Source organism: Triturus cristatus, chromosome 7, assembly GCF_964204655.1.
Source record: "Triturus cristatus chromosome 7, aTriCri1.1, whole genome shotgun sequence".
Taxonomy (NCBI): Eukaryota; Metazoa; Chordata; class Amphibia; order Caudata; family Salamandridae; genus Triturus; species Triturus cristatus.
In genome coordinates, this window is record NC_140590.1 from 1,856,167,266 (window position 1) to 1,856,191,500 (window position 24,235).

Genomic DNA, 24,235 nt, shown 5'->3' on the forward strand with positions numbered 1-24,235 from the left:
CAGTGATCCAGTGATCTCATGGCTTGAGGATACAGGTAGCTAGTGCTTCATTTGTAAAAAAATAAGTGCCGGGGCCCAAAGCTCTGCTCCAACAGTGCTCTTAAAAATCGCTGCGCTGAATACCAAGGCTGCAGTCTTGAATCTACCTCAGACCTCTTTACTCCAACACCAGACACACCCTACTCATTTATCTTAATCTTGCGGTCCCGCGTGCTCAATTTGTGTCTGTTTTTCCGTCTTCCTCTCTTTTAACTTTGTGTGTTTTCCCTTTCTTGGTCACGGTCAATATCTAATGATAAAAAATAAGTAATGAGCCCCAAAAATGAGGGCCAGTGGGCCCCACTAGCCACCACCGGCTCAAATTAAGCCCTGCTGTAAATGAGAGAATACCTTTGGTTAAAGAAGAGAACCAGCTCGAGCTCTCCTCTTAGTACAGAGAAGAGGCCAGTGGGCCAGGTTCTTCTATCATGTGCGGTGTGGCACCTAAATGGACACAACCGTTGCAAACATCTCCTCCCAGTAAACAGAGGACCACACTGGAAGCAGAAGAACTCTCATTTATTGTGAAAACAAATGATTTTTTTATCACTGTATTACGTTAATATTCTACAGGTAAGAAATCCCAACAGGTACAGCGGACACTTCTCTTAGAACAGACTCCAGCAACTCTATCTCCTCAAATGGCACTAGTATACGCCTCCTTCAACCCCTAAGTACTCCCTACGTTCACTCAGGAGCAGAATACCACCAGCTTGTGTGGAGCTCAGGCTTAGTGGCGGATGCTACAGCACCTCAGTCGCTCAAACCCTATTCAGTTCTCATACAAACAGCTGGATCTTCCATTGAGCCACTGAGGCTTCATGCAGGCAGAGCCCCCCAAATCCTTCCCTGGACTCGCTTGTAGACACGGACATGACCGTTCACAGCTCCTCTCCAAACCGCACTGTGGACTTCAGGGGGGCTATGTCATATGCTGCACAATTACCCGCCAGTGAACCGAGAGCAGCCTCACACTGTTCTTCCGTCAAGTGCGGCCACTGCTACTTCCAGTGGTATCCCATCGCTCCCTTCTTCAACTGGAGACTTGGATTTTATGGCAAGACAGAGGCTAGCATTAATTACCCATAACTCTTTATTAATGCGCCTCAGCGCAACACTTTATCCTCCAGTCCCTCTATCCATAGTCCCTCCCACTTTCTAGAATGTTCCAGAAACGTAACAACTATGCAACAAACATGGTCTTCTTTTTAAACATATGACACAGGAAACATTAAAAATATAACAGTCATTTCAGTAGAACCTGTAGTACAATAGTGCAAACAAGTGAAAATAACAGGCACATGTAAAAGGGTGGTGATGTTTTTGGCACTTTGATACATCACACAAAGCCTGCAACATTCATTCAGTCCTGAGGTTTTTGGTTCAATACATTACGAAGCTTATCAATCAAAATGCAAAGCAGTCGTCTTTGATGAAGTCAAAGCTCCTGTCAAGCAACAATCACGTTATCAAAACACGTCCTTTCAACCTTCACATTTAAAAAACAAGAAAATGGCTAACGCTGTGCCTGCTAAACTATGCCGTATCATCACTGGTCAGGAGTTAACTCAAGACCTGACAACGCCAATACCCTTTACGAAGTTCTAAAGCATGTGTGGTGGGTTTGAACTGTGAGATATCTTTATAATTGTTTAACAGGGCTACCTCCCCCGCCCCAAATTGCTTCTTGGTTTAATGACAACTAAGGGCCTGAATTAGATGTCAGCGGTTGGGTTACTCCGTAACAACTGTGACAGATATCCTGTCTGCTGAAATGGAAATCCCATAATATCCTATGGGATTTATATTTTGGATTACGGGTTATCCATCACTGTTGTGATGGTGTAACCAGTCCACCGAAATCTAAATAGGCCCGTAAGTCTCTGTCTAAATGGATCAAGAGCTCGATGATCTGTGATACCAACAGCCAATTTCCTTTCTGTTGTACTATATGTTTGTAGGAGGTCAGGGGAAGTCCATCTCAACCAACACTCACTCAAGACATTGCCTGAAGTCAAACTGACAATCTAGCTTTTGTTTAACAGATTTAAAAAAACTAATTTCCCACCAAATACCAGCTGCCACTGAGTAGTACAAACGGTTAGGCTTATTTCTAAATCTTAACTATGAAGCCCCATTAATACCCAAAAATATCCTGACTCGTAAATGCAACCAAATAGGCTAATGTGTTCAGGTTTTGAAAATGCAGAAATTACAAAATATTTATTCATGTAGTCATTCATATATGCCCTCCTCCTCTCGGGTTTTGACACAGAAACTGGTATCACTGGTTTACAGAGTGCCACAGTAGCATGGCGCTGGGGTTTGCAGTCAGACTCGCCAAGGCCATAGACCGCACCTAAAGATGTTTGGTACATGCTCACTTGGCCGTTCAAGGCCTTATTTGGACCTTCCATGGACCTTCAAAGGCAAAGAGAGAAAGCTGGCCTCCCCACTAGAGGTTCAACCACAAGAGGCAACTAGAGAACCAGTAGTTACCGGAGCATGGAACTTAGGCCACTGAGCAATCGCTGTCTGTACTCAAGGAGACCCATGAGAGTGGTCATGGCACCAGTAAGGGCACTGTAGAAGTTATATGAAGTTAGTATCTGGGTTACGCACATGCAGCGAAGGTTGACCCACACAGCACTGCAGTAACAACCCAAAGCGGGGAATTATCTGTGAGACTTGTGTTTTCTGTGCATAGAAAGATGGGGGGAGAAGCCCCTACCCACCTAGTCAATGCACCTGATGCATTATAGTAGGTATTCAGAACATACCAGAATCCCCTCAAAGGTCTAAGTGCCCCGGCCTATCAGTATATTGAGATGCACAAGAAAGCCGCAGATCTATTTACTTTCACCAGAGATTTCAGCTGCTACAAGCTGTCAAAATCGACTGCGGGTGAAAGTCTGAGTCAAAATGAGGAATTACCTGTTGAACTGGACCAAGAATGATCGATTCTCCCAGCAGCGCCTCACTTCTGGCAGACCCTCTGGGTCCACATCTGAAAACAGTAGATTAACCCTTCCCCTGGAGTTACTAGGACCACTGTATCAGTCACTCCAGCGGAGGAACATACACTCCCATTTCCTGGCCCACTCATACTGTGGGGCTTGGTACCTGTTTCTCTGGTGCAATGCGATGCCTGGACGCATCTCTGCACACTTGGGGAGAAAAAGCATAGCTTACGTTTAGTTTCTATTATAATACGGTTTCAGCCGTGGAACATCTCTGCAGACACTATTTAGCACGAGCCATTCATGAGGATTTCATTTGTAAAGTATTGATTGGGAAGAAATATAAAACAGTTGCATTTGATAATGTTCAGGTTTTAGGTTAAATAAATTGCATTTCTGTATTGTGTCCCATTTTTCGGCCGGAAACATATCTTCTGTTTGACGAATTAATAAAACACAGGAAGATGGAGAGCTTTGTAGGTTTCATTTTCATGGCTTGTTCTGTACTTCTTGGTAGGTGGGAGTTATCACCAAAATGCAAAACAGGAGAAATCAACCTTTTGTGCTGGCCTATGGAGACTATCACGGCTATAATAGCAACCTAAACCTTTACAGAGATGGAATAGAAAAAAGGGCAGATTCCTTGTTCGAACAAGTAAAAAAAAACTTTGACAGACTGTGCCACTGTGAGCTCCAAAACAGTCCAGAGTAGCGGGCTGACCGGGTGTTCTGAATGGCCAGTTATCGGTCAATCGGAAGTGTATTATACAGAAGCCTGTTTGGATTGGCCCACTGCAGCAAGCTTTTTCAGCAATTCTGAGTGGTTGACAATTAGAGGAAGTCTCTGTGGTTACACCCTTCCGATTGGCTCATGGCAGCTCATTCACAGATTGCCCTGCCCATGCTCACTCCTCTCCTCGCCAGCCAATCCTTGACTGACAGGACAGAGGGTGGGTGTCTGGTAACCCAGCCAGAGTTTGCTGTGAGATACTGCCTGCCTTTCACTCTTTTATTCTGTCTTTGCAGATTTACAAGACTGGCTTTAATTACCTTCCTAGGTTTACAGCTTGAATAACTTTCAACAAAAACTTTAAAGATGTGATTTTGCATTATACCCTCCCTTCCAACCCGGAAGAATTTTAGTTCTGACTAGCCATTGTTTATCGGGTTGGAGTGTCATGTCTTGGTAGCAGCGTTCTGCTCTCATGGTGCACGACCATGTGGTAATGGGAGAAGCCTGATCTGGCCAACGTGAGACCATGATGTAGGTAAGGGGTTGGAGGACAGGCAGACGTGGGCACCCATGGCTATGAGTACAAGGGAAGGTGGGAACCCACTGGACTGTGCTGGTATAAGCAGATATGCAGACCGTATGCAGCTGGTGTTCATACGCTGCAGTTGCGATTGGTGGCAGTCCCTGAAACTGCTGAATACAGGGCCATCACTGTGAAGATGGGTCTGCAGTACTAGTCAAGCCTCTCTTCGGGTACATGGCCGAACACTGCAGACATCAATCATTTCAAAATTCACTTTATACTCAATTGTTCTCTAATTGCATCTTCTAGAATTTCAATATTTTTGTCCTCTTCTTGTTGTAGGATGAAGTATTCATTAGGGGCAGACACTTCCAAGAGTCTGGCAATAATCATGTGTGTTTTTCCAATTCCTTCTGCTGTGTGTTTTTTTCTCTCTTGTGTAATATGCTGCGTGTTTTGAGCAAATATGTTCTCGCACTCAATGCAACGATATGGTTTCTTCCCTTTACAACCTCTGTGACGTTTAATATGAACATTGATCTGGCTTAAGGTTTTGGCACAGTCACTGCAAAGAGTCTCGATTTCTCCTAATTGATCATTACAGTGACTTTGTGCACTGAAACGTGTCCCACGCTGGCGACGCCTCTCTCCCTTCGTCACTGCACTCTTTCCTGTGTGAGTTCTTTGATGACGTCTGAGATCCTGCTTCCAAGCATAGCTCTTCCCACACTCATTGCAATGATACGAGTTCTCCTCTGAATGCACTCTCTGATGTCTTCTAAGAATTCCCTTCTGATTGAAGCTTTTCTCACATTCAGTACATTGAAAAGAACCCCCATCTGAATGGGTTTTCTGAAGTCTATTTACAGTCTTCTTCCGAACTACTCTTTGCTCATATTGGGTACACTGAAAGCATCTGTGGTTAGCATGATTTGCTTTGTGGCTAATGAAACGTCTTCTTGTACTAAGGCTGTTCTCACATTTCGTACGCTGAAGAAGTTCGTCACCCAGGTATCTTGTAGGGTGGCCTATGCAATTCTTTATGCTGGAGATGTTTTCAGATTTAGGACAAGGAGACGGTCCCAAAGTGACATGTGTTCTTAGATGCTTCATAAGAGTGGTCTTTAGGCAGGATTTCTGGCACACGGGGCAAATATATTGTGTCCTCCCTGGGTGTGTGGCTTGGTGATATTTCAAAAGCTTTACAAATTCAACATTGCTTCTAATCAATACATTCATTTTTGGTAAAAGGTGACGTCAATTGGAATGTGATGAGGTGTTGACACTGCTCACACACTAAACTATTTCCTCTGCTCTAATTTCCCGATTACATTCAATTCACATCTTTCTTGAAGTGTACGTTTGCTTATCAGGAATCTGGGGTCCATTCACTTTTCCTTCTCACACATAGGTTTAGAGCAGGTGCGTCTTCCAAAATGTTCATCACTGATTTCTGTGTTTATAGTTTCATTATCTGCTGAACCAAAACAAGAGATGGTTAAGAATTACACATGTACAACAGAACAGAGAAGTAGCATTAAAACAGAAACTATAATTTAGAGTTGGGACCAAAAGAAAACCATATTGCGAACTGTATCAATAGCATGAACAGAAGTCTAAAACTTCATGGTGCCAAAAACAATGTAGCTAATTAGGGACCAAGGAATTTTCCCATCAAATAGGCTGCAAGTGGTCTGACGTCTAAAAATACATATAAGCAAGTACGCTAGCCTATTCTAGAGAGAAGTTTGCAGGCGCACTCCGCATGCAGACTGCGAAAGATTTGGCACCCCTGCAAAATTGCTGTGAAACAGATTTGGCTCGTCCATACACACCCAGGGAATGGGATATGATACTGGTTAGCTCTACATGTGTCCCCCACAACGCCAGGTTCTGAATAATTCAGTATTAAATAATACATAGGCATATCTTACCCGGGACCAAATTATTCAATACTTTCACAGACAGGATGCATGCTGCCCCCGATGCAGTCATCATGATGCTGACAGTTTACATATGCTGTGGTTGTGCCACAAACTGTAACACTACTGGGAGGGGGTGACGCGGCACCTGTCCAAATGCATCTTTCAAATTCATGGAAAAGCTGTATATTGGGTATAGTCACAAGAGACAAGAAACACAGAGCTACTACTAGATTCTTGGACCTTGGCTTGGTGGTGGCTGAATGCCTCATAACAAGACGCTGGAAATCCAGTAACCGCTGTCTCTGCTGGCCAGGTCGCATTCTATACTCAACTGGGCTAGAGTGGAAGGAGTCTCTCCGCAGGGAGGATACTCTGGATCTGCGCAAATTCCCTATCTCGTCCAGTTGATACGTGATCTGAACAGCCCTCTAATTGGCATTGCGCCCTGAATGGTGCAGATGACACTTTGAGGTGAGATCCGCACTTGGGCAAGAACATACCCATAAGCCATGGCTTTAATATTTGTAATGTTCCTGAGTGCACACACTGTGATATGTGGACTGAGGAAACCAGAAATGTAATGTAATGTTGGTATTTAACATCTAGCGAACAGATAATGCATTGAGCATCAGCGAATCTTACTTTTGTTTACTCCCTTGTTGCTATCCTTAATTTCACTTGTTTGATTTGAGATTGTATCATCCATTTTTATCTCCTCTTGCACGACACGGCTGCTCATGGTCATATAAGGAATATGCTACTTACCAGTATGCATCTGTTCTTGGCATGTAGAGCTGCAGATCTACACACTTTTGCATAGATCACCATCTGGTGTTGGGCCCGGATGTTTGCAGTTTGTTTTTCCTCTTGGAATGTCTTTGGAAGTCACGAGGTCAGTGACTCCTCCTTTGGATCGTATTGCGCATGGGCTTCGGCTCCATCCTCAGATTGTTTTTCGCCAGCAGGGAAAGATGGAGCGTAGTACTAACAGTGAAGATGCCCATGTGAGTGCTATCTAAATAAGATAAACTGGGACAGATACAGGTAGCCGGGGAGGCGGGTGGGCGTGTGTAGATCTGCAGCTCTACATGCCAAGAACAGATGCATACTGGTAAGTAGCATATTCCGTTCGAGGCATATGAGCTGCAGATTACACACTTGTGCATAGATTATATAGCAGTACCCACGGTTAGCGGCGACCACCAGTATCTGTTGCAGTGGTTTGAAATAATGTTCTGAGTACAGCCTGGCCCACACTAGCTTGTTGCTTAGTTTGCACATCTACACAATAGTGTTTGGTGAAAGTGTGCGGTGTTGACCATGTAGCTGCTTTGCAGATATCATCTAATGGGATGTTCCCTAAGAATGCCATGGAAGCCCCTATTTTTAGTGTAGAATGGGCTTTCGGGGGAATGGATAGCGTTCGCTTTGCTTTATGGTAGCAGATGTGTATGCATTTTACAATCCACCTAGCTATCCCTGATTTTGAGATGGGGTTGCCTTTGTGCGGTGGAGAGAAAGAAACAAACAGTTGTTTGGTCTTACGGAAAGGTTGTGTTCTTTGAATGTAGTAGGGTAAGGCTCGTTTGACATCCAATGTGTGAAGAGCCCTTTCTGCAACGGTCTGTGGTTGCGAGAAAAATACTGGTAGTTCTACTGTTTGGTTTAGGTGAAAGGGAGAAATTACTTTAGGGAGGAATTTTGGGTTGATACGGAGAACAACCTTGTTATGGTGCCTTTGGAGAAAGGGTTCTTGAATGGTAAGTGCTTGTATCTCACTGACCCTTCTAAGGGAAGTGATGGCTACAAGAAAAGCGGTTTTCCATGTTAGGAATTGTAGTTCGCATTTGTGCAGAGGTTGAAAGGGAGGCCCCATTAGCCTTGTGAGAACGATATTTAAGTTCCACACAGGTGAGGGTGGCACTCTGGGGGGAATTATTATTTTAAGGCCTTCCATGAAGGCTTTGATGGCAGGCACTCTAAAGAGTGATAGATGTTGCCTGTTTTGTAGGTAAGCTGCAATAGCTGCGAGGTGTAGTCGAATGGACGTGTAGGCTAGATTGCACCTTTGTAGGTGGAGTAAGTAGCCTATGATGTGTTGAATGGACACGTCCAGTGGATTGATGGTGTTGTTATGGCAATAAACAACAAAACGTTTCCACTTAGCGGCGTAGCACGCTCTAGTGGTAGGTCTTCTAGCTTCTCCGATGACGTTCATACAGTCAGGTGGAAGGATTAGGTTTCCGAATTCTAGGATTTCAGGAGCCGGATCGCAAGGTTGAGCTGCGCTGGGTCCGGGTGTCTGATCTCTCCATGGTTCTGGGTTAAGAGGTGTGGAGAGAGGTGTTGTTTTTGGTGCAGTACTACAGATAGTTCCAGCAGTGTGATATACCACGGTTGTCTGGCCCACTTTGGAGCTACTAGGATTAGTGTGAGGGAGTGTTGTAGTTTGCGCACCACTAGTGGAATGAGTGGGAGAGGCGGAAAAGCAAACGCAAATCTGCCTGACCAGTTCATCCATATCGTATTTCCTTTGGACAATGGGTGTGGGTATCTGGCGGCGAAGCTTGGGCATTTGGCGTTTTCGTGGGTGGCGAAGAGGTCTATCTGTGGATGCCCCCATATTTGAAAGTACGGGTGAAGAACTTGCGGGTGAAGCTCCCACTCGTGGATCTGTTGTGTCTGCCTGCTGAGCAGATCTGCCACTGTGTTTTGGACTCCTGGGACATGCTGAGCTAGGAGAAAGATTTTCTGGGGTATTGCCCATCTCCATATGCTCTGTGCTAGGTGAGAGAGCTGTGGAGAGTGTGTGCCGCCTTGTTTTTGAATATAATACATGGCTGTCATGTCTATTCGGATCAGGACTGCCTTGCCTGAAATTTGAGTTGGAAAAGATTTTAGGGCTAAGAAGATTGCTAGTAACTCAAGATGGTTGATATGGAGTAACTTTTGTTGAGGTGTCCACTTGCCCTATGTGGTGAGATGTAGTAGATGAGCTCCCCAGCCGGAGAGTGATGCGTCTGTTGTTAGTACTATGTGAGGAACCGGGTCCAGGAACGGTCGACCTTTGGAAAGGTTTGTGGTGTTCCACCACTGCAGAGAGCGATGGGTGCGACCGTCTACCAACACCAGATCTGTTAATTGACCCTGGGCCTGGTTCCATTGGCGCGCTAAGCACTCTTGGAGAGGACGCATCTGGAGTCTTGCGTGAGGCACTATGAAAATGCAAGAGGCCATCATCCCTATTAGTTGCATAAACACTCGAGCTGGAAGGGAGTGTTGTGCTATGAATTTTGTGCGTAGAGCTTGAATGCTTGCAATCCTGGCAGGATTGGGGTAGGCTAGTGCTCTTGAGGTGTCTATGGTGGCACCAAGGTATTGTTTTATGTGGGATGGTTGGAGATGGACCTTCTGGTGGTTTACTGTGAAGCCCAGCTGGTGGAGTAGTTGAATGGTGGTAGACGTGTGTTGTACAACACTGATTGTATGACCTGGCTTTTATCAGCCAGTCGTCTAAGTATGGGAAGACGTGGATGTGTTGTCTTCGCAAATGTGCTGCCACCACTGCTAGGCACTTGGTGAATACCCTTGGCGCTGTTGTGACTCCGAACGGGAGCACTTTGAATTGGAAGTGTTTTCCGTCCACTACAAATCTGAGGTACTTCCGGTGAGCTTTGTGCACTGGAATGTGGAAATAAGCGTCTTTTAGGTCTAAGGTGGTCAAAAAGTCGTTTTGGGAGAGGAGCGGAGGTACCTGCTGAAGTGTTACCATATGAAAATGGTCTGAGTGTATGTATGAGTTTAGGGGCCGGAGATCTAGGATGGGCCGCAGAGTCTCGTCCCTGTTTGGTACGAGAAAATATAGGGAGTAGACTCCCATGTTTTGTTGGTTGGTAGGAACGGGTTCTATTGCCTGTTTCTGTAGGAGGGAGATTACCTCCTGCTTTAGGAGTATTAAATGTTCTTGTGACATTGGGCGCTGCCTGGGTGGAATGTTTGGGGGGGGGGGTAAATATTAGTTCTAGGCACTAGCCTGACCGAATTATTTGTGTTACCCATTTGTCTGAGGTGATGGTAGCCCAGACAGGAAGGAAATGTTGGAGTCTGCCCCCGACCGGAGTGGAATGGTCTGGGGGGAGCGGGGGGAAGTCATTGGGTAGGCGTTGTGACAGAGCGGGCGTTGTTTGTTTTGCCTCAGCCTTTATTATTGTTACCCCTATAGCCGCCTCTTTGATAACCCCTCGTGAAGGTGGACTGAGTAGGGGATTTGTATGAAATGGACGCTGTGTCTGAGGAGTAGCCTCCAGATGTACTTCGAAAGGAAGAGCGGCGAAAGGAGCGTCTAGGAGGGTGTGACTGGAAGGCTCCCATGGACTTCGCCGTATCCGTATCCTTCTTCATTTTGTTCTAGGGCCTCATCCACTTTTGGGCCAAATAGATGTTCCTGGTCAAAGGGATGGTTAAGGATGGATGCTTGTACCTCCGGTTTAAACCCTGATATTCTTTGCCAAGCATGGCGACGGAGGGGGACGCTGGTATTGATGGCCCTGGAAGCTGTAACTGCTGCCTCTAAGGCACAGCGTATAGAGGTAATAGTCTTACCCTCTTGAATTAGTTCGTTGGCCCTAGCTTTATATTTTTCAGGGAGGTGGTGCATTATGCTTTCTAACTCGTTATAATGTGCCCTGTCATATCTGGCCAATAGCGCTTGAGTATTGGCGATACGCCACATATTGGCTGCTTGTGACGCAGTGCGCTTTCCTGATGCGTCCAGTAGCTTTGACTCTTTGTCAGGTGGTGGTGCTTCGCCTGACGCCTGGGAATTTGCCCTTTTGCGTGCAGTGGATACCACTAGAGAATCTAGTGGCGCTGGCCCTCTGATGTAGGAGGGATCTGTGGGGACAGCTTTGTATTTTTTCTCGATGCGCGGGTTAATGACCCTGGCCCTAACTGGGTCCTTAAAAACTTCTGGCACATGCTTTACCACTCCTTTAAGGATAGGTAATATGGAGGTAGACCTATGTGTGGTGTCAAATGTGTCGAGGAGGAAATCTTCCTCCACGGGGTCGGTATGCAAGTCTACCCCGTGATAGTGTGCCGCCCTTTGCAGTAGATGGTGGAACCCCAATGAGTCTTCTGGTGGAGATGGTCTGGAGGGGTAAAGATCATCTTGTGGGACGTTGGGGATATCAGGGATATTGTAGTCGTCCCATGGGTCTGGGGATCCTGTAGGGGTGAGGTCCCCTGTGGGTAGGTCCAGGGGGACATCCCCTATGTCATCATATGGGTCCCCGTGATCATCATCGTGTGGAGAAGGGGTGGGAGAACGATGAGGTTGGGGTGGAGAAGGCGGAGGGGGTGGAGGTGGGGAAGGTGGAGGAGGTGGAAGAGGTGGGGAAGGTATTCTGAACGGAGAGGTAGCAGAGTCCTTTCTCTTTTGAGGCGGAGGTGGAGCAGGCTTCTCCAAATGTCTCTTTTTGGAAGAAAGTGTTAAATGTCCAGTTTTTGGATCCTTGGTGAGTGTTTTTTGCAAGGGATCCGGTGTAAATAAGTCCGCTGAGGCTGGTCGGTCCGTCGGCGCCGGAGGCGTCGGGGCCGTTGGGTTTTTAGGCTTTTCTGTGCCGGTTTGTTGTTTGGAACCTGGTCTGGGAACCTCCGGACGCTTGGGCGGCGCCGAGATTGGTTTCGGCCTCGAAGTGTCGGTGCCGGTGGCCTTGTGTGCTTTGGTCGGCACCGAAGGTGGTGTCGGTGCCGAAGAGCTGGGTTTCGACCCCGAGTGCTTCGGTGCGGGGCTTGGTGTCGATATGGAGGTCGGCTTCTTTTTCGGTGCCGAAGCGTGTTTATCGGCACCGACGATAGCCTGGCTCGAGCCCGAGCCACGGAAGGCTTGCTTGGCTTCTTTACCGGGCCCGAAGGAGCGGTGTTGGAAGCAGTGTCCTTGGTCTTGCCTAGGTCCGGAGGCGAAGGTGTGACCGGAGTCTTTTTTGGTGCCGGCAGGGGTGTGTGTGTGTGTGTGGGGGGGGGGGGGGGTGGGGGGGGAGGGATCAGTACTGACGACCCTCTGCACCGGGGTGATGTCCTCCACATCTGAGTCGTCGGCTTCGGAAGCTCTGACGAGGCCCTCTTCGGTGTAACGCTCTGGAGCGTCCATGCCTTCTCCGAAGATGTCGTCCGGAATCGTCGTCGAGGAGGGCGCCATAGTTCTTCTGGCTCTTCGGTCCCGAATAGTCTTTTTGGACCGGAAGGACTAACACGCCGGACAGTCTCGAGCCTCGTGTTCAGGGGAGAGGCAGAGATTGCATACCTCGTGGAGATCGGTGTGGGGAAATTTGGACCCACATTGAGGGCACTCTTTAAATGGAGTCCTTTCCATTAGCCAGGACCGAAGCTTGGAGAGGCCCAAAGGCCGCCGTCGACGACTGGAACCGAAGGTCTGTGCCGATGAGAAGGCGCGTCGAGTAGGGGAGATCGCGATCGAAACAATACCGCGGTTTGGGGTGAGGATTTTGCGTCGATCTGGAAGCTGTTCGGAACCGGAGCGCGAAGATTACATCCGAGCCCGATGGCGGAAGAAAACAATCTGAGGATGGAGCCGAAGCCCATGCGCAATACGATCCAAAGGAGGAGTCACTGACCTCGTGACTTCCAAAGACTTTCCAAGAGGAAAAGCAAACTACAAACATCCGGGCCCAACACCAGATGGCGATCTATGCACAAGTGTGTAATCTGCAGCTCATATGCCTCGAACATCATATGTATGTTGAATGTTATTAAGGTGGTATGTAGCAGATTATACGCATGCCCGGTCTCTTACAGAGTGTACTCCCCCCCCATTGTAAGTTGTATACACTTACTAAGTTATATACCTTGGTGATGCACGTTTAATCAGAAATGCTGGTTTACTCAGATTTTTATATTACACAATCATTTGTGGACACCCCTGTATAACTATACAGCTCAATTACCTGCTGAAACTGTTTTATGAAAATCAACTAATAAACAGATCACACAAAAATACATTCTAGAGAGAAGTTACATTATAAAGTCTGTACATATATTGTGTCTGGAAGTGATAGCCTGCTGCTGTAACAGCATTTGAGCCTAGTGTTTCAAAACTGTGGGAATTCACAAATGTAGGCATAATTTGTGTGTAAACTGTGGTGTGTGTAATGTTCATGGTTTACGGCTGCCTTGGACAGGCATATACCTTCCTTACATATATATGTGTGAAGGATGTTGGACAGTATGCCCACATGTGTTCAGTATTCACACACTCCAGTCCCGAGTTTATGTAGGGAGCCTGTACTGCAGGAAGTCATTCCTTTGCTACAAATTACACTAGTCTAGAAGCCCTTGGCAAGTGCCCTTTAGATTTATTGCTGCTATGCACATGTCATGAAAAAGGCACCATACACATTTTTGGGTGAAAGAGCAGGATTGGCAGTGCTTAATTTGAGTCAGTGGTTTCCGGAGTTCATCACCAGCACTTAATTGACATCAACGGCACATATGACAGTCTGCCACATGGGAATGTCAGTCCTTCCCAGGTAGGATTACCGAGTGCATAGCACAAATTATGACGCAGTCTTCTTATCTTCTGCTTAATTCTCCTTAATGATTCATTGGTTATCATTTTTTTAGGTATCCCTTCAATGCTAGGTCTTGATGAGACCCCATATTGATAGTTAGGAAGCGAACCATTTACCAGCCCTACTATTGTACTAGGAGGCTGCTAGTACCTATTAGGCATTGATTTATGGTTGTTTTTATACAAATTGGTGAAACCTTACTTTTATGTCACAAACAGTCACAACCTTGATATATAGGTTTCATCTTCACTTGGGGCACCATGCACTGGATTAAAAAATAATGTGATACATTATATTAACAACTTTGATTTCATATAAAACTTGTGTTATATGCCTTTTCTGTCTCTGACATCTCTTTGCCTCCGATTATTGCGATTGTGCTGTTTGGTATCATTTATTAATTGTTGATTGCCAACAGGAACCATTGTTTCTGTTTAAGTGTAGAGTGCAGTGGTATGGAGTGGTACAGAGCAGAGTGGAGTGTGCATGGTGTGGTAGTGCACTGCTATTATAGACAGCACATTTTCAATTGAAATGACCATTACATTTGCACAGACATACAGTTTTACTAATAAACCTAAACTACGCACAAATAATAATGTATGTAAATGTCATCACCTAGTGTACTGATTTGTTTCATCTTATTTAAGTATTTGTTTCTAACACACTTCAGAATGAACAAAAATGTGCTTCGTTTGAGCTTTCCTAATTCTGATATATTTTGAAATACTTGCACAGTTTATTTAAATTTTGTTGTGTGCTAGAAAAAAAACTTTCCTACTCGCAGTATCCAGCAAGATTGCCAGATATATCCTCTCACTTTGAAGTCAGAGTAAGAAAAGTAAACACGAAGCTCACTCTGAAGACAGAGTCTGACATTTGACCTGTGTTTTTGAATGCACAGAGAGCAAATGTGACAAGCTAAGAACAAAATGTACAGGCCTGTTTACAGAAAGGAGCACTTGTGGAAGAATGCAAGCAGAGGTAGTGTGAAAAGACTTTGCTCCTTGGGAGGGACGAGATCATGCTGGACAGCCAAAAACAAATAAAGCCAGCAAATAGGAAGCCAGAAAATGTGAGTTACAAGCCAATGGTAAGCAACGGGCGGAATGCATTCTCAGGGAAACTTTCTGAATGTCCCCAAGATGTCATTAGCAAACCAGACAGTAGGCTTCGACCTAAACATACATCTAAGGGACACACATATATGGGGAAAATAAATAAACAAACCAAACAGTGAAAAAGCAGAGAGGCAGGGTCCAAAATCAAGCTAAGCTTGAGTAGGCAGGCAGGTGTAAAAGCAAAAGAGGAACCTGCAGGGAGTGTGTCTGAAAATGAGGACTGTGCTAGAAAAAGAAACAGGAAGGACGGCTGCATAAAGGCGCATACATCTAAAAAAAAAAAGCTACAAGACATGACCATGAAGACATCTGCTGTCCTTGCTTGCATGAATGTCACACCATGTGTGAGTGAACGAACAGTAAACGCCTTTCCAGACCTGCACCAACAGATTATTTTCAAAAAATTTTGTTAATACTGTGGGTCCCTTGCTCACGTTGCCACTGGATTCAAGCTAGCCTGGCTGATGATGGCTGATAGCCAGAAACCGGTCCCAGGATGCTTGTTTCCGGTCCAGGGAAGACCTGGCTTGGCAGTTTGGGCTGGACTGTTCCCACGAGGCACAGGGTCAGACTGATTTGCATATGGCCATGTCTGAACTAGGGTGGTGAAGTGAGCTAAAGAATGATGATGGATTAAACCCAGATCAGTTGAGTGGGAGTGAGTGCTTGCAATGTTCAACAGTCCGTCCATCATCCCCTTTGGTTTTGCGTTAATACTGTATGGTCATTTGTGCTGTAATGCTGATTTTTATTTCCCACATCACAGTAACAAATGCAATAGAAACAACGTGCACATAAAGGGACATCATTAAAAAAAAAACTGCAACGTAAAGGACACACACTTGAAGGAAAAGTATGGGGAAAAAGAAATAAAGGAAATAGGCTAAACTAAAGGGGCAATGCCCAAGATAAAGAGATTAAGTATTTGACGCTGGACCTCGTGGGCCAATGTTGGACACTCATGATCTAAGGGAAGTGAAGGTAGTACCTTGTCCCCGTCTACTCTCCTAATAGCGACAGAGAGTGTAGAGTCCTGCATGTAGCGAGGCATCAGGCAGAGGCATTAGAGGAGGAATGCTGTGGGAGAACTGACAGGCTGCCCTGGTCAGAAAGTGTTCTCTATTTATTTTCCCTTTAAAAAAACAAATGTTTGCGCTCGAGATGGAACAGCATAATGCAAACCCATTTTACCTGAAGTAAACATTGTAGGCTATGTTCTTGGCGAAGGGTCCGAAAGGCCAAGAGCATTAGTAAATAAATCAAAGGACGGGGCCTAAATAGGGGTGCTTTGAGAAGTGAGCTTAAATAAAGGGCACATAAAGAAGTGAAACAGGCCATATATGTTTAGAAATAACAGCAGTCTTAAGGAGCAGGGTGTGAGCGTCGATCTTCTCTCAATAAAAAGAGCATTACGATTTGAGCTTGTGCTAACATTAGCTTGTGTTTACACTGTCCGCCATCTTGCCTGGACGTCAAAGTGTATCTATCACGTGATGGCTGTGGTTGATTCTGTTTCTAAATCAAACTCTTTGAGTTGCGCTTGAGTAAGCAGAAACGTCCTGGTTGTAGTGAACCAAGGAGGGTTCTTGCTGCCCCAGGCTCGGATGACAATGTATCAACGTCAGACAGGAAATTAATGTCCGAATCCAGGACAATATGACAGGGGTCATGAGCGTTACACAGACAGACCTGACCAACAGTGTGATCGGATCTCAGAGAGATGAAGGTGGATCTCACGATGAATGAACCGCAGCGCTAACTTCACGAAGCAGGATGAGAAGCCGAAGAGCCGGACCTTCCTTGGAGAAGAACCAGCGGTGGTGGAAGAGGCGGCAGAAAAACTGTCAGCTGTGTCACCATCAGGAACCAAAAAACCTAGATGGAGAACAAGACTGCAGTATTGACGATGAACCCTCAAAGCTCTGGAAATACTTGTAAACGAATGAGTCCCAGCTAGGAAGAGTTACTGGATGGAAGTGAAAGAGAGTGGAAGGCAAGACAAGGAGAAAGATTGAGGATGGATCTCTGTGGAGGTGCCTCCTTCGGTCACTCACTCTCATGCAGCCGTTGTTCTGTCTGCTTGTGGAGGGGAGAACCCGTAAGGCAGGGACCGGTCACGGAACAGCACCATTCTCAGAGGGACCACAGTGTAACGGAGCCCTGGTAATCACGAGTAAGGATAATCGCTCTGTTCCAAAACTTGATTCACAGAATCCTGGAAGTTGTAGATTGAATCTACAAAACCACAAGCAGGAAGTGAGGTATTCAGAAATAAAAGCTCCATGGGAACAGACAACTGAGAGAAGAGGACAAACATGAGTAAGCCCCAACTAGAGGAGTGTAGAGTACAGAACTATGATTATGATTCTACGCCTTCTATAGGGCAAAAGAACCTAGGGGATTTCAAGAAGAAACCTGTCACGCTGTCGGAAAAGCGGGAACAAAACACACCACAGGTAAAGACAAGCTTGGTCTTATCATGGACCATTATAAGGTCAGAATGGAGGACGCAGACACGACCAGGCACCATTCCTCCTCAATGCAGCCCGACGGACGCACAACGACCGCTGGTCAGTAGAAGGAAGCAATTTTGGTGAAACTAGATATGTAAGCTGTTTAACAATCCCTAATGCCTCTAATATCCAGCGCTTCCTAATTCTAGTGATACCTCTAGGAGTAATTAACGGTTGCATACCCGTTTCGATGTGAAATACCAAGTACGGCAAAATGAATAATAGTAAATCACTTGCTAAAGAAAAACACAAGACTAATTATAAGAACCTACCTTGGAGGGAAACTGGAGTCTCTCGAAGGAAGGGGCAAAATCCTGACGACAAGGAACCTGAGAAGAGAAAGAAAACAAAGATAAACAGAAACACATACTAATGGAGCATAATCTGGAAAGAGACAACTACATTATGGAAAGTCTTCGAACACAATAGGGTATTGATGCAATGTTAAGGAAAAACTTTAAAAAAAAGAAAGGTCTTTGGGCTCGAAAGGACATAATCTCAGACTCTATACAAAGGAAAGCCCAACCTTTCCTTTAATTTACATGTAACAACCATATAAAAACTAAGCAATAAGAAAATAAGAAAAAGAAAATAACTGGCAGAATCTAAATATAGAGAGTTTTGTGATATCTTCGTGTCCCACCACCAAATCACACACAGCTGCATAAAAAGTCGAGAGTGGCTTCTGCTCCCTGGTCAGGTTATCGTAAACTGGACTGCGGGTGACAGATGCTGTGGACGGTCGGGAGAAGCAAGGGGCACTTACCTCTACCTAAGGGAGAGGCGTCGAGTTAACGTCTTGTTATAATCTGGCCAGTCCACTGTAACTAGGGGACTACACTGCTCAAGTGCAAGATCTGTGGTTGGGCACAAGTGTAGGAATCCATCTGTGGAACAACTGTTGGGCTCACGTGGCACTACTGTGGGAGACCGTGTGGCACAAGTGTTGGTGCTCGTATGACAAGTGTGGGCATACATGTGTGGCACAAATGTTAGGCTTGCGTGGCACAAGTGTGGGAGTCCATGTGTGACATACTTGGGCTTGTGTGGCACAAATGTAGAAGACCATGTGTGGCACAACTATCGGGCTCTTTTAGCACACGTGTGGCAGTTCATGTGTGACACCCTTATAGAGTTTGTGGTGGAGCGTGCGTGGCACAAGTGTTGGGCTCATATGTGGGAGATCTTGTGTAGCACAAGCACTGGGCTATGGGGACACAAGGGGAGAGTCCATGGACTTCTCTAGAGACACAGTAAAAGTGGGCAGGGTCTCCCTCAGATTAGCTTGGTTCCACCTGCTTATTGCAAGAACTGGGACCTGCCCCTCAGTAGGATGGGGAATACAGAAACATGTATTGTTGGGTCCAGAGACCTAACCAGCAACAGCATCCGGATGAAACCGATTTGAAAACTTAGAGCAAGGCTTTACCCTGCTCATCAACCCAAAGGGTTGTGGTTGTGCCATAGGGTAATCTCTGGTGAGCACCCAGTGCCTCCTCAACATGGCCCCAATCTACACCTGCGTACACTCCAGTGGGGTGTCTGAGCCCTGCACTCCCTGGAGAGGGGGAGCGGAACCTTGAAAGGGTCACTTCACGACCTTCAGTTTGTGGGCTGTCTGCATCGCCTGATTAGGAGCCCAAAAGAACAACAGGGATCTATCTCCCCTTCAAGTGCTGACCTCGAACCAGCGGATCCACCCTTGATGCTTCCCAGGATATCCTGTTTACGACGTTCTTCATATGTAGCCCTACATTATGACACTCTTACTCCTTCCTGCCTGGTGCCATCCTGCCCATGGTCTGTTGAGTCACTGAAACCTCAAATCTGATCAGTTCCTAGACACAGGACCTGGAAGGTTTTTGACTCCTATGTTGCCAACAATTAAGTAATATTCAATTTATCGGTACCCGTGAGCACCCTGATCCCCCCACTGGCTCTCTACGTGGTTTCCAGCAGCCCCGGCTGCAGATGCTGCATCCAGGAGGCCCCACTCTGCTAGTCCCCCCCCCGACTTGGGATATGCCCGGTTTCCTGTACCAGCCTCTTAACACTCGTTCCAGTGGATTGAGGATCCGCAGTTCCATACTGAGGGGTGAACTTACTCAGTTTTGGTCTAAATTCTACAGCACTGAAAAAGAGAATCTATGACAACTGTATCAAAGCCCCCTAAACCTTTCTAACCCCACCTGGCACCTAGAGTTCTCCCAGTAGAGAGCACGGCCCGAAAGCTAAAATGCAACAAAGTTCCCCACAGGGATTCGAAAGCTGCTAAGTCTTCGCGATTACTCGTAGGAGGAAAACACTGCGCGGGGCACTGGCTATAGCACCTCAGCACATAAGCAATTTAATAGCATTTGAAGGTCATACCAGGTCCCCACAAGCTGCTGCCATCTTTTGGTTTTACTTTAAATGCTCTGCCTTAAATAGAGAGCTGGTATTTTATAAATATGCATCTCTGACACGATATTGATTTTAGGGGGTGTGATTAGTGTGTATGGATGTATGAGTCCCAAACCTGCTCTGCTGCACGTTTGGACTGCTCACTCAAGCTACTTGACACTGACAGGAGTAGGTCAGAAAGGACACAGTCAGCGGGGGGAGAAATCAGGCTACCGCAAGGTATATCAAGACGATGGCGGACAGGGAATGTAAAGGGGGTTGCTTAAAATAGATAGGTGTGGGAGAAGGTTCACTTAGACACAAACTGAAGATTTCCGGCACTGGTAGTGGGATTGTGGACACAGCGCGGGAACAGAGGCAGTTAGGACAACTGGGACAAAACAAGGCGGGGCAGCCGTGAAGATTTCGCTAAGAGGGGCGACTAGAGCGATGAGCATGAAGAGAGGCATGGTGGATGAAGGTAAGTTGGAGAAGTCAGGTGGTATGATAAAAAGAAAAATGTCACGGAGGCCAGGAGCGAGTGTAAAAAGAGGCTGCCGTACATGGGGATCACAGCGCCGCTGCAGACTCGTTTGTTGTCCACTACTAAGGAAAAGATACAGAACGGGGAGTTTATAGACGTGAACATTACTAAATCTAAAAATACAGGCATAAGAGAGATTTAAGGAGGACAATGCAATGGGCGCACTTCTCCAGGAATGCCAGGTAACCAAGACCTAGAGGTGCGACTTTTCATTTTATGCCCACAGCCGCTGTGAGAAGTATTCTGAGAGATGGTCAGCTTTTTTAAACGCATTGGGTTTACAAGACCAGTCCGATCTGTTCCTCCAGAAATGGACCCCCTTCTTAAGAGATGAGAACCACGACGGGCAACCCACCAGGGTTGGATTGGGACTAGAAATCGGCCCGGGCACGCTAAAACAAAGTGGCCCACGTTTGCATATTGCCTTTACGCAAAACACTGCTTCGGCGAAACCTTATAAACAAGCATTGGCATTGACAATAGGTCTTGCCTTTGGGACCTTATAAGTGTTTAACCATGCAGCAGTTAATGTTGTTGCACCAAGGACATTGTGCTGCATAACTAAATACATATAAGGATCCAAAAGCGAGACCTATTGGCTATGCCAATGCTTTGAGTGTGAAAAGAAACGCAGCCATAAAGAAAAACTGTATAATAACTGAAGGTGGTATGAGCTGCATGTTGGGTCTTTTGTATTTGATGACACCCTGGCGATAATCTACATATACCATATAAAACAAAATCTATAAAATATAAAAGTGATGGATACACTGGGAAGCCACAGGAAGCTCACTAGTAGCTACACACAAAATGTATGTCCGTATGTATGCATGCATGCGGTATTATTGTAGCAGACGCAACTCCAGATACACAGTCGATTGTGAATCTATTCAGTCATGCTTGTTGGTACGGCCTCGTATATAATGAGTAACTCACTACAAGTAACATTACAAGAAATTCTTAATTCTTCCCTCTAACCAGCTACATGAAAGTCAATTGTGGGGGTGTGTGATCAGAGCACTTCATTGTTACAAATGTTCTTACAGTTGCTTTGGATGTGTTGAGGGCTGGAGTCCCTTGACAGCTAGTTTATGCGAATGCAGCAACTTAACTAACTTCCCAGAAAGTTAACTGAACATGTCATTTTCTTCAGGAAGAATGTCAGCACTCACAAACACTGGTTTCACACACAGTAATTAATCATAGACCTCAACAGTGCTATTAACACGTGTTTATAAACAAAAATTTCCAGAAAGTTTAGGGGGCACTAAAACGTCTCGTGTCAACAAATACAACCTTAAAATAGCGTATACGAGCAGTCCAGTCTAGCTGGAGGTACTTTGAGAAATCATGTCAATGGGCACACTCAGCTGACAAGAGGTGGGATAATGTTGTGTAACACTACAAACTAAAGTAATCGTTTTTTAAAGCAGATTTTCTTTTAGATTGGTTGCTCAAATTATATAGGGAATTGCACAATAACTTTGCACATGAAAAAACGCATTGCTACTACAGTATACAGTGATGCCCAGCCTCCGGGATGTGGGATAAGCTAAGGGGAGACGCGACCTTCAGTGCTAAAGCAGCCGGCCTCAGGGTTGTAGGCGCACAACTGTGTATGTCATCATGTGTTATCAGTTATTAAATAAATTGAATTTAAAAAAAAACTTTGCACATGAAATATTTATCAAACATCAAATCGGTTATTACGGAGCTCAACAGGGTGACCCCATTACTGCATTATTAAAAAGAGACTTTTTTAAAGGGGTTATTATTTTTAAATTTTTCCAGACACTCCTTAGCATCACAATAGTTGTGGTACACAGGGGTAAACGGCTTGTGTTCTATAAGACTTTAAACAGTAAGAGCAAATAACTATCGAATAATAATACATTTATAAAATTCCGGTTGAACAGATTTCTTTCTCGAAAATTAAGAGAATCCGTGACCAATAAAACACTGGCGGATAAAGCTTCAAAAATATTGTACACATTTGTCGACAGCCCGGTGAACGTTAACTAATTCCCGCAATCTACCTATTTATTTTTTGTCTGACTACTAACGCCCAGTGAAATGTATGTGTTTTAAGACCTATGTATTTTTTTATCCGAGGCGAGGGTTGCATTTTAAAATGACTATTATGTCTTTTGGTAACAAAGATTTATTAGTAGAGAGGGTGTTATTTTTAAGAGAGATGTCGGTAAAGCAGTGACGCTAATAAATTAGCAACATGAACTCCTGTTTTTTTTAATCTACTTTTCACCAGGCAACACTGAACCACATTGTTTTAAGTTGACACTAAATGTAGCAATAAACTGCAACAAATGTCTTCTGTTTAATTGAGCCAAATGAAAATGTGTTTTAGGTAAATGCTATCTTTCCGGCCAACGCCGCAAAATGACATTTAGTGGCAGATACATACGAAAACAGGCGCTTGGAAACAGAAACGCGAGCATGCCGACAATTCAGTGAAACAAGCGCCATACACACCGCATTTTCTCACTAGTGCTATTTCTCCACATGTTTTTGAGAAATACAGTGCACGATTACTAAATGTAACTGCAGTTACACCAGGACATTTTTTAAACGTGCGTCTTTTTGAAGACAACGGGTATCATTGTGTCCACAAATAAGGCTGTAGCACTGGAAGTGTGGCGGCCGTGAATCGAGCTTCACACAAGTTCAAAAGAGGACGCGACAAGCACAGCGTTTCCCTTGTGGAAGTGAGCAGTAGTGCCATCTGTTTCAAAAGCGCGAGCAAGATCATTAAAAACAGATGGCGCCGCTGCTCGCTCCCACAAGGGAAATGCCAAACGTGCACGAGTACCAATACAGAACAGTGCAAAACATGCACGAGTTTTAACCAAAGTCCTGAGCGATTCCAAAAGGTCCCCTCCTTATGCAGCGCTTGCGCGCTGCGTAGGCGAGACCTAAAAAGGGGAGGGGGTAAAAAGAATAGCACAGATTAGTATACACTGGTGAAACACACCTGAAAACAAGCGAGGCACTTCTGCTCAGCCCCCTGCCCCCGCACAGTATGCACACATTAATGGGCCAGCCCAGAGAGAGAAAGGGAGTGACACCTCTGCCTGTTGATAAAAGGGAGGCAATGGACGCCCATCTGCCTCCTGAAAGGCCACTTGGGCACCCACTGGCTTTATCCGAACAATGCAGAAACCACTCAAATCGGCCCCCCCCAGACTGCTAAAAAAAGCAGCCCACAGCTGGAACTGGACACCGGCCCCTCGGGCATTGCCCTAGTGCCCGCGATACCAATCCGACCATGCACCCCACCCAGACGCTCCGGACCCTCAACCATAACGACCTATGAAGTGGCAACAGTGAAACGCATTGATGACTGTCGATACTGTCACCGCACAGGACACTTATCCGCCACACCTTACACTGCCCCTCCCACCTCCACTAGTATATTATCAACTTCCACATTCTTCCCCACCATCATCACGCCCCATCCCATTACGCCTGGTTCGTCTCTTTCCGCCCAAACACTCCCCCCCCCCCCCCCCCCCCAAAAAGGAAGGGGGAGACGGGGAAGGAGGGAGAGAAGAAAAAAAAGGGAAAAAACCACCCGGATACCCCTCTTTCCCACAGCTCATTCCCTACCATCTCGCGAGACCCTCCCCCACCCCACCTCCTCCCGCAACACTGTCCCTTTTCTTCCCATGCCTATCTTTTTATTTTTATTCAACAACTCCTCTATACAGCCCCCCCACCTCCACCTTCCCTCTCCCACCACAATGAGCAGTCCCACCAACAGACAAGGAGCACTACCCCATCACGGGGGCTAGCAGCTGCGACTACCAGCTTCACCAACCCGGCCTCCCTTATTTATTTATTAATTCCTTCTTTCTTTCTTCCTCTTCTTTGTTTATCTCATTACACCCC

At 45.8% G+C, this 24,235-nt stretch overlaps 1 protein-coding gene across 3 annotated transcripts in view; it reads right to left on the bottom strand.

Annotated features, from left to right (window-relative positions):
• Nucleotides 1–547: 547 nt before the first annotated feature.
• The window catches only part of LOC146813467 (uncharacterized), a 49,664-nt gene continuing 25,976 nt past the window's right edge, over nucleotides 548–24,235 (bottom strand). For 2 of the 3 annotated variants that reach the window (XM_085620235.1, XM_085620237.1), the window contains 2 exons: nucleotides 17,676–17,732; nucleotides 548–5,729 (listed from right to left, as the gene is read on the bottom strand). In XM_085620235.1, coding sequence (XP_085476361.1) covers nucleotides 4,526–5,494 — 969 coding nt within the window. In that variant the 5' untranslated portion in view covers nucleotides 5,495–5,729; nucleotides 17,676–17,732 and the 3' untranslated portion in view covers nucleotides 548–4,525. Of the gene's footprint in view, nucleotides 5,733–17,675; nucleotides 17,733–24,235 lie in introns of all 3 variants that reach the window. The other variant, XM_085620236.1, reaches the window with a different exon arrangement.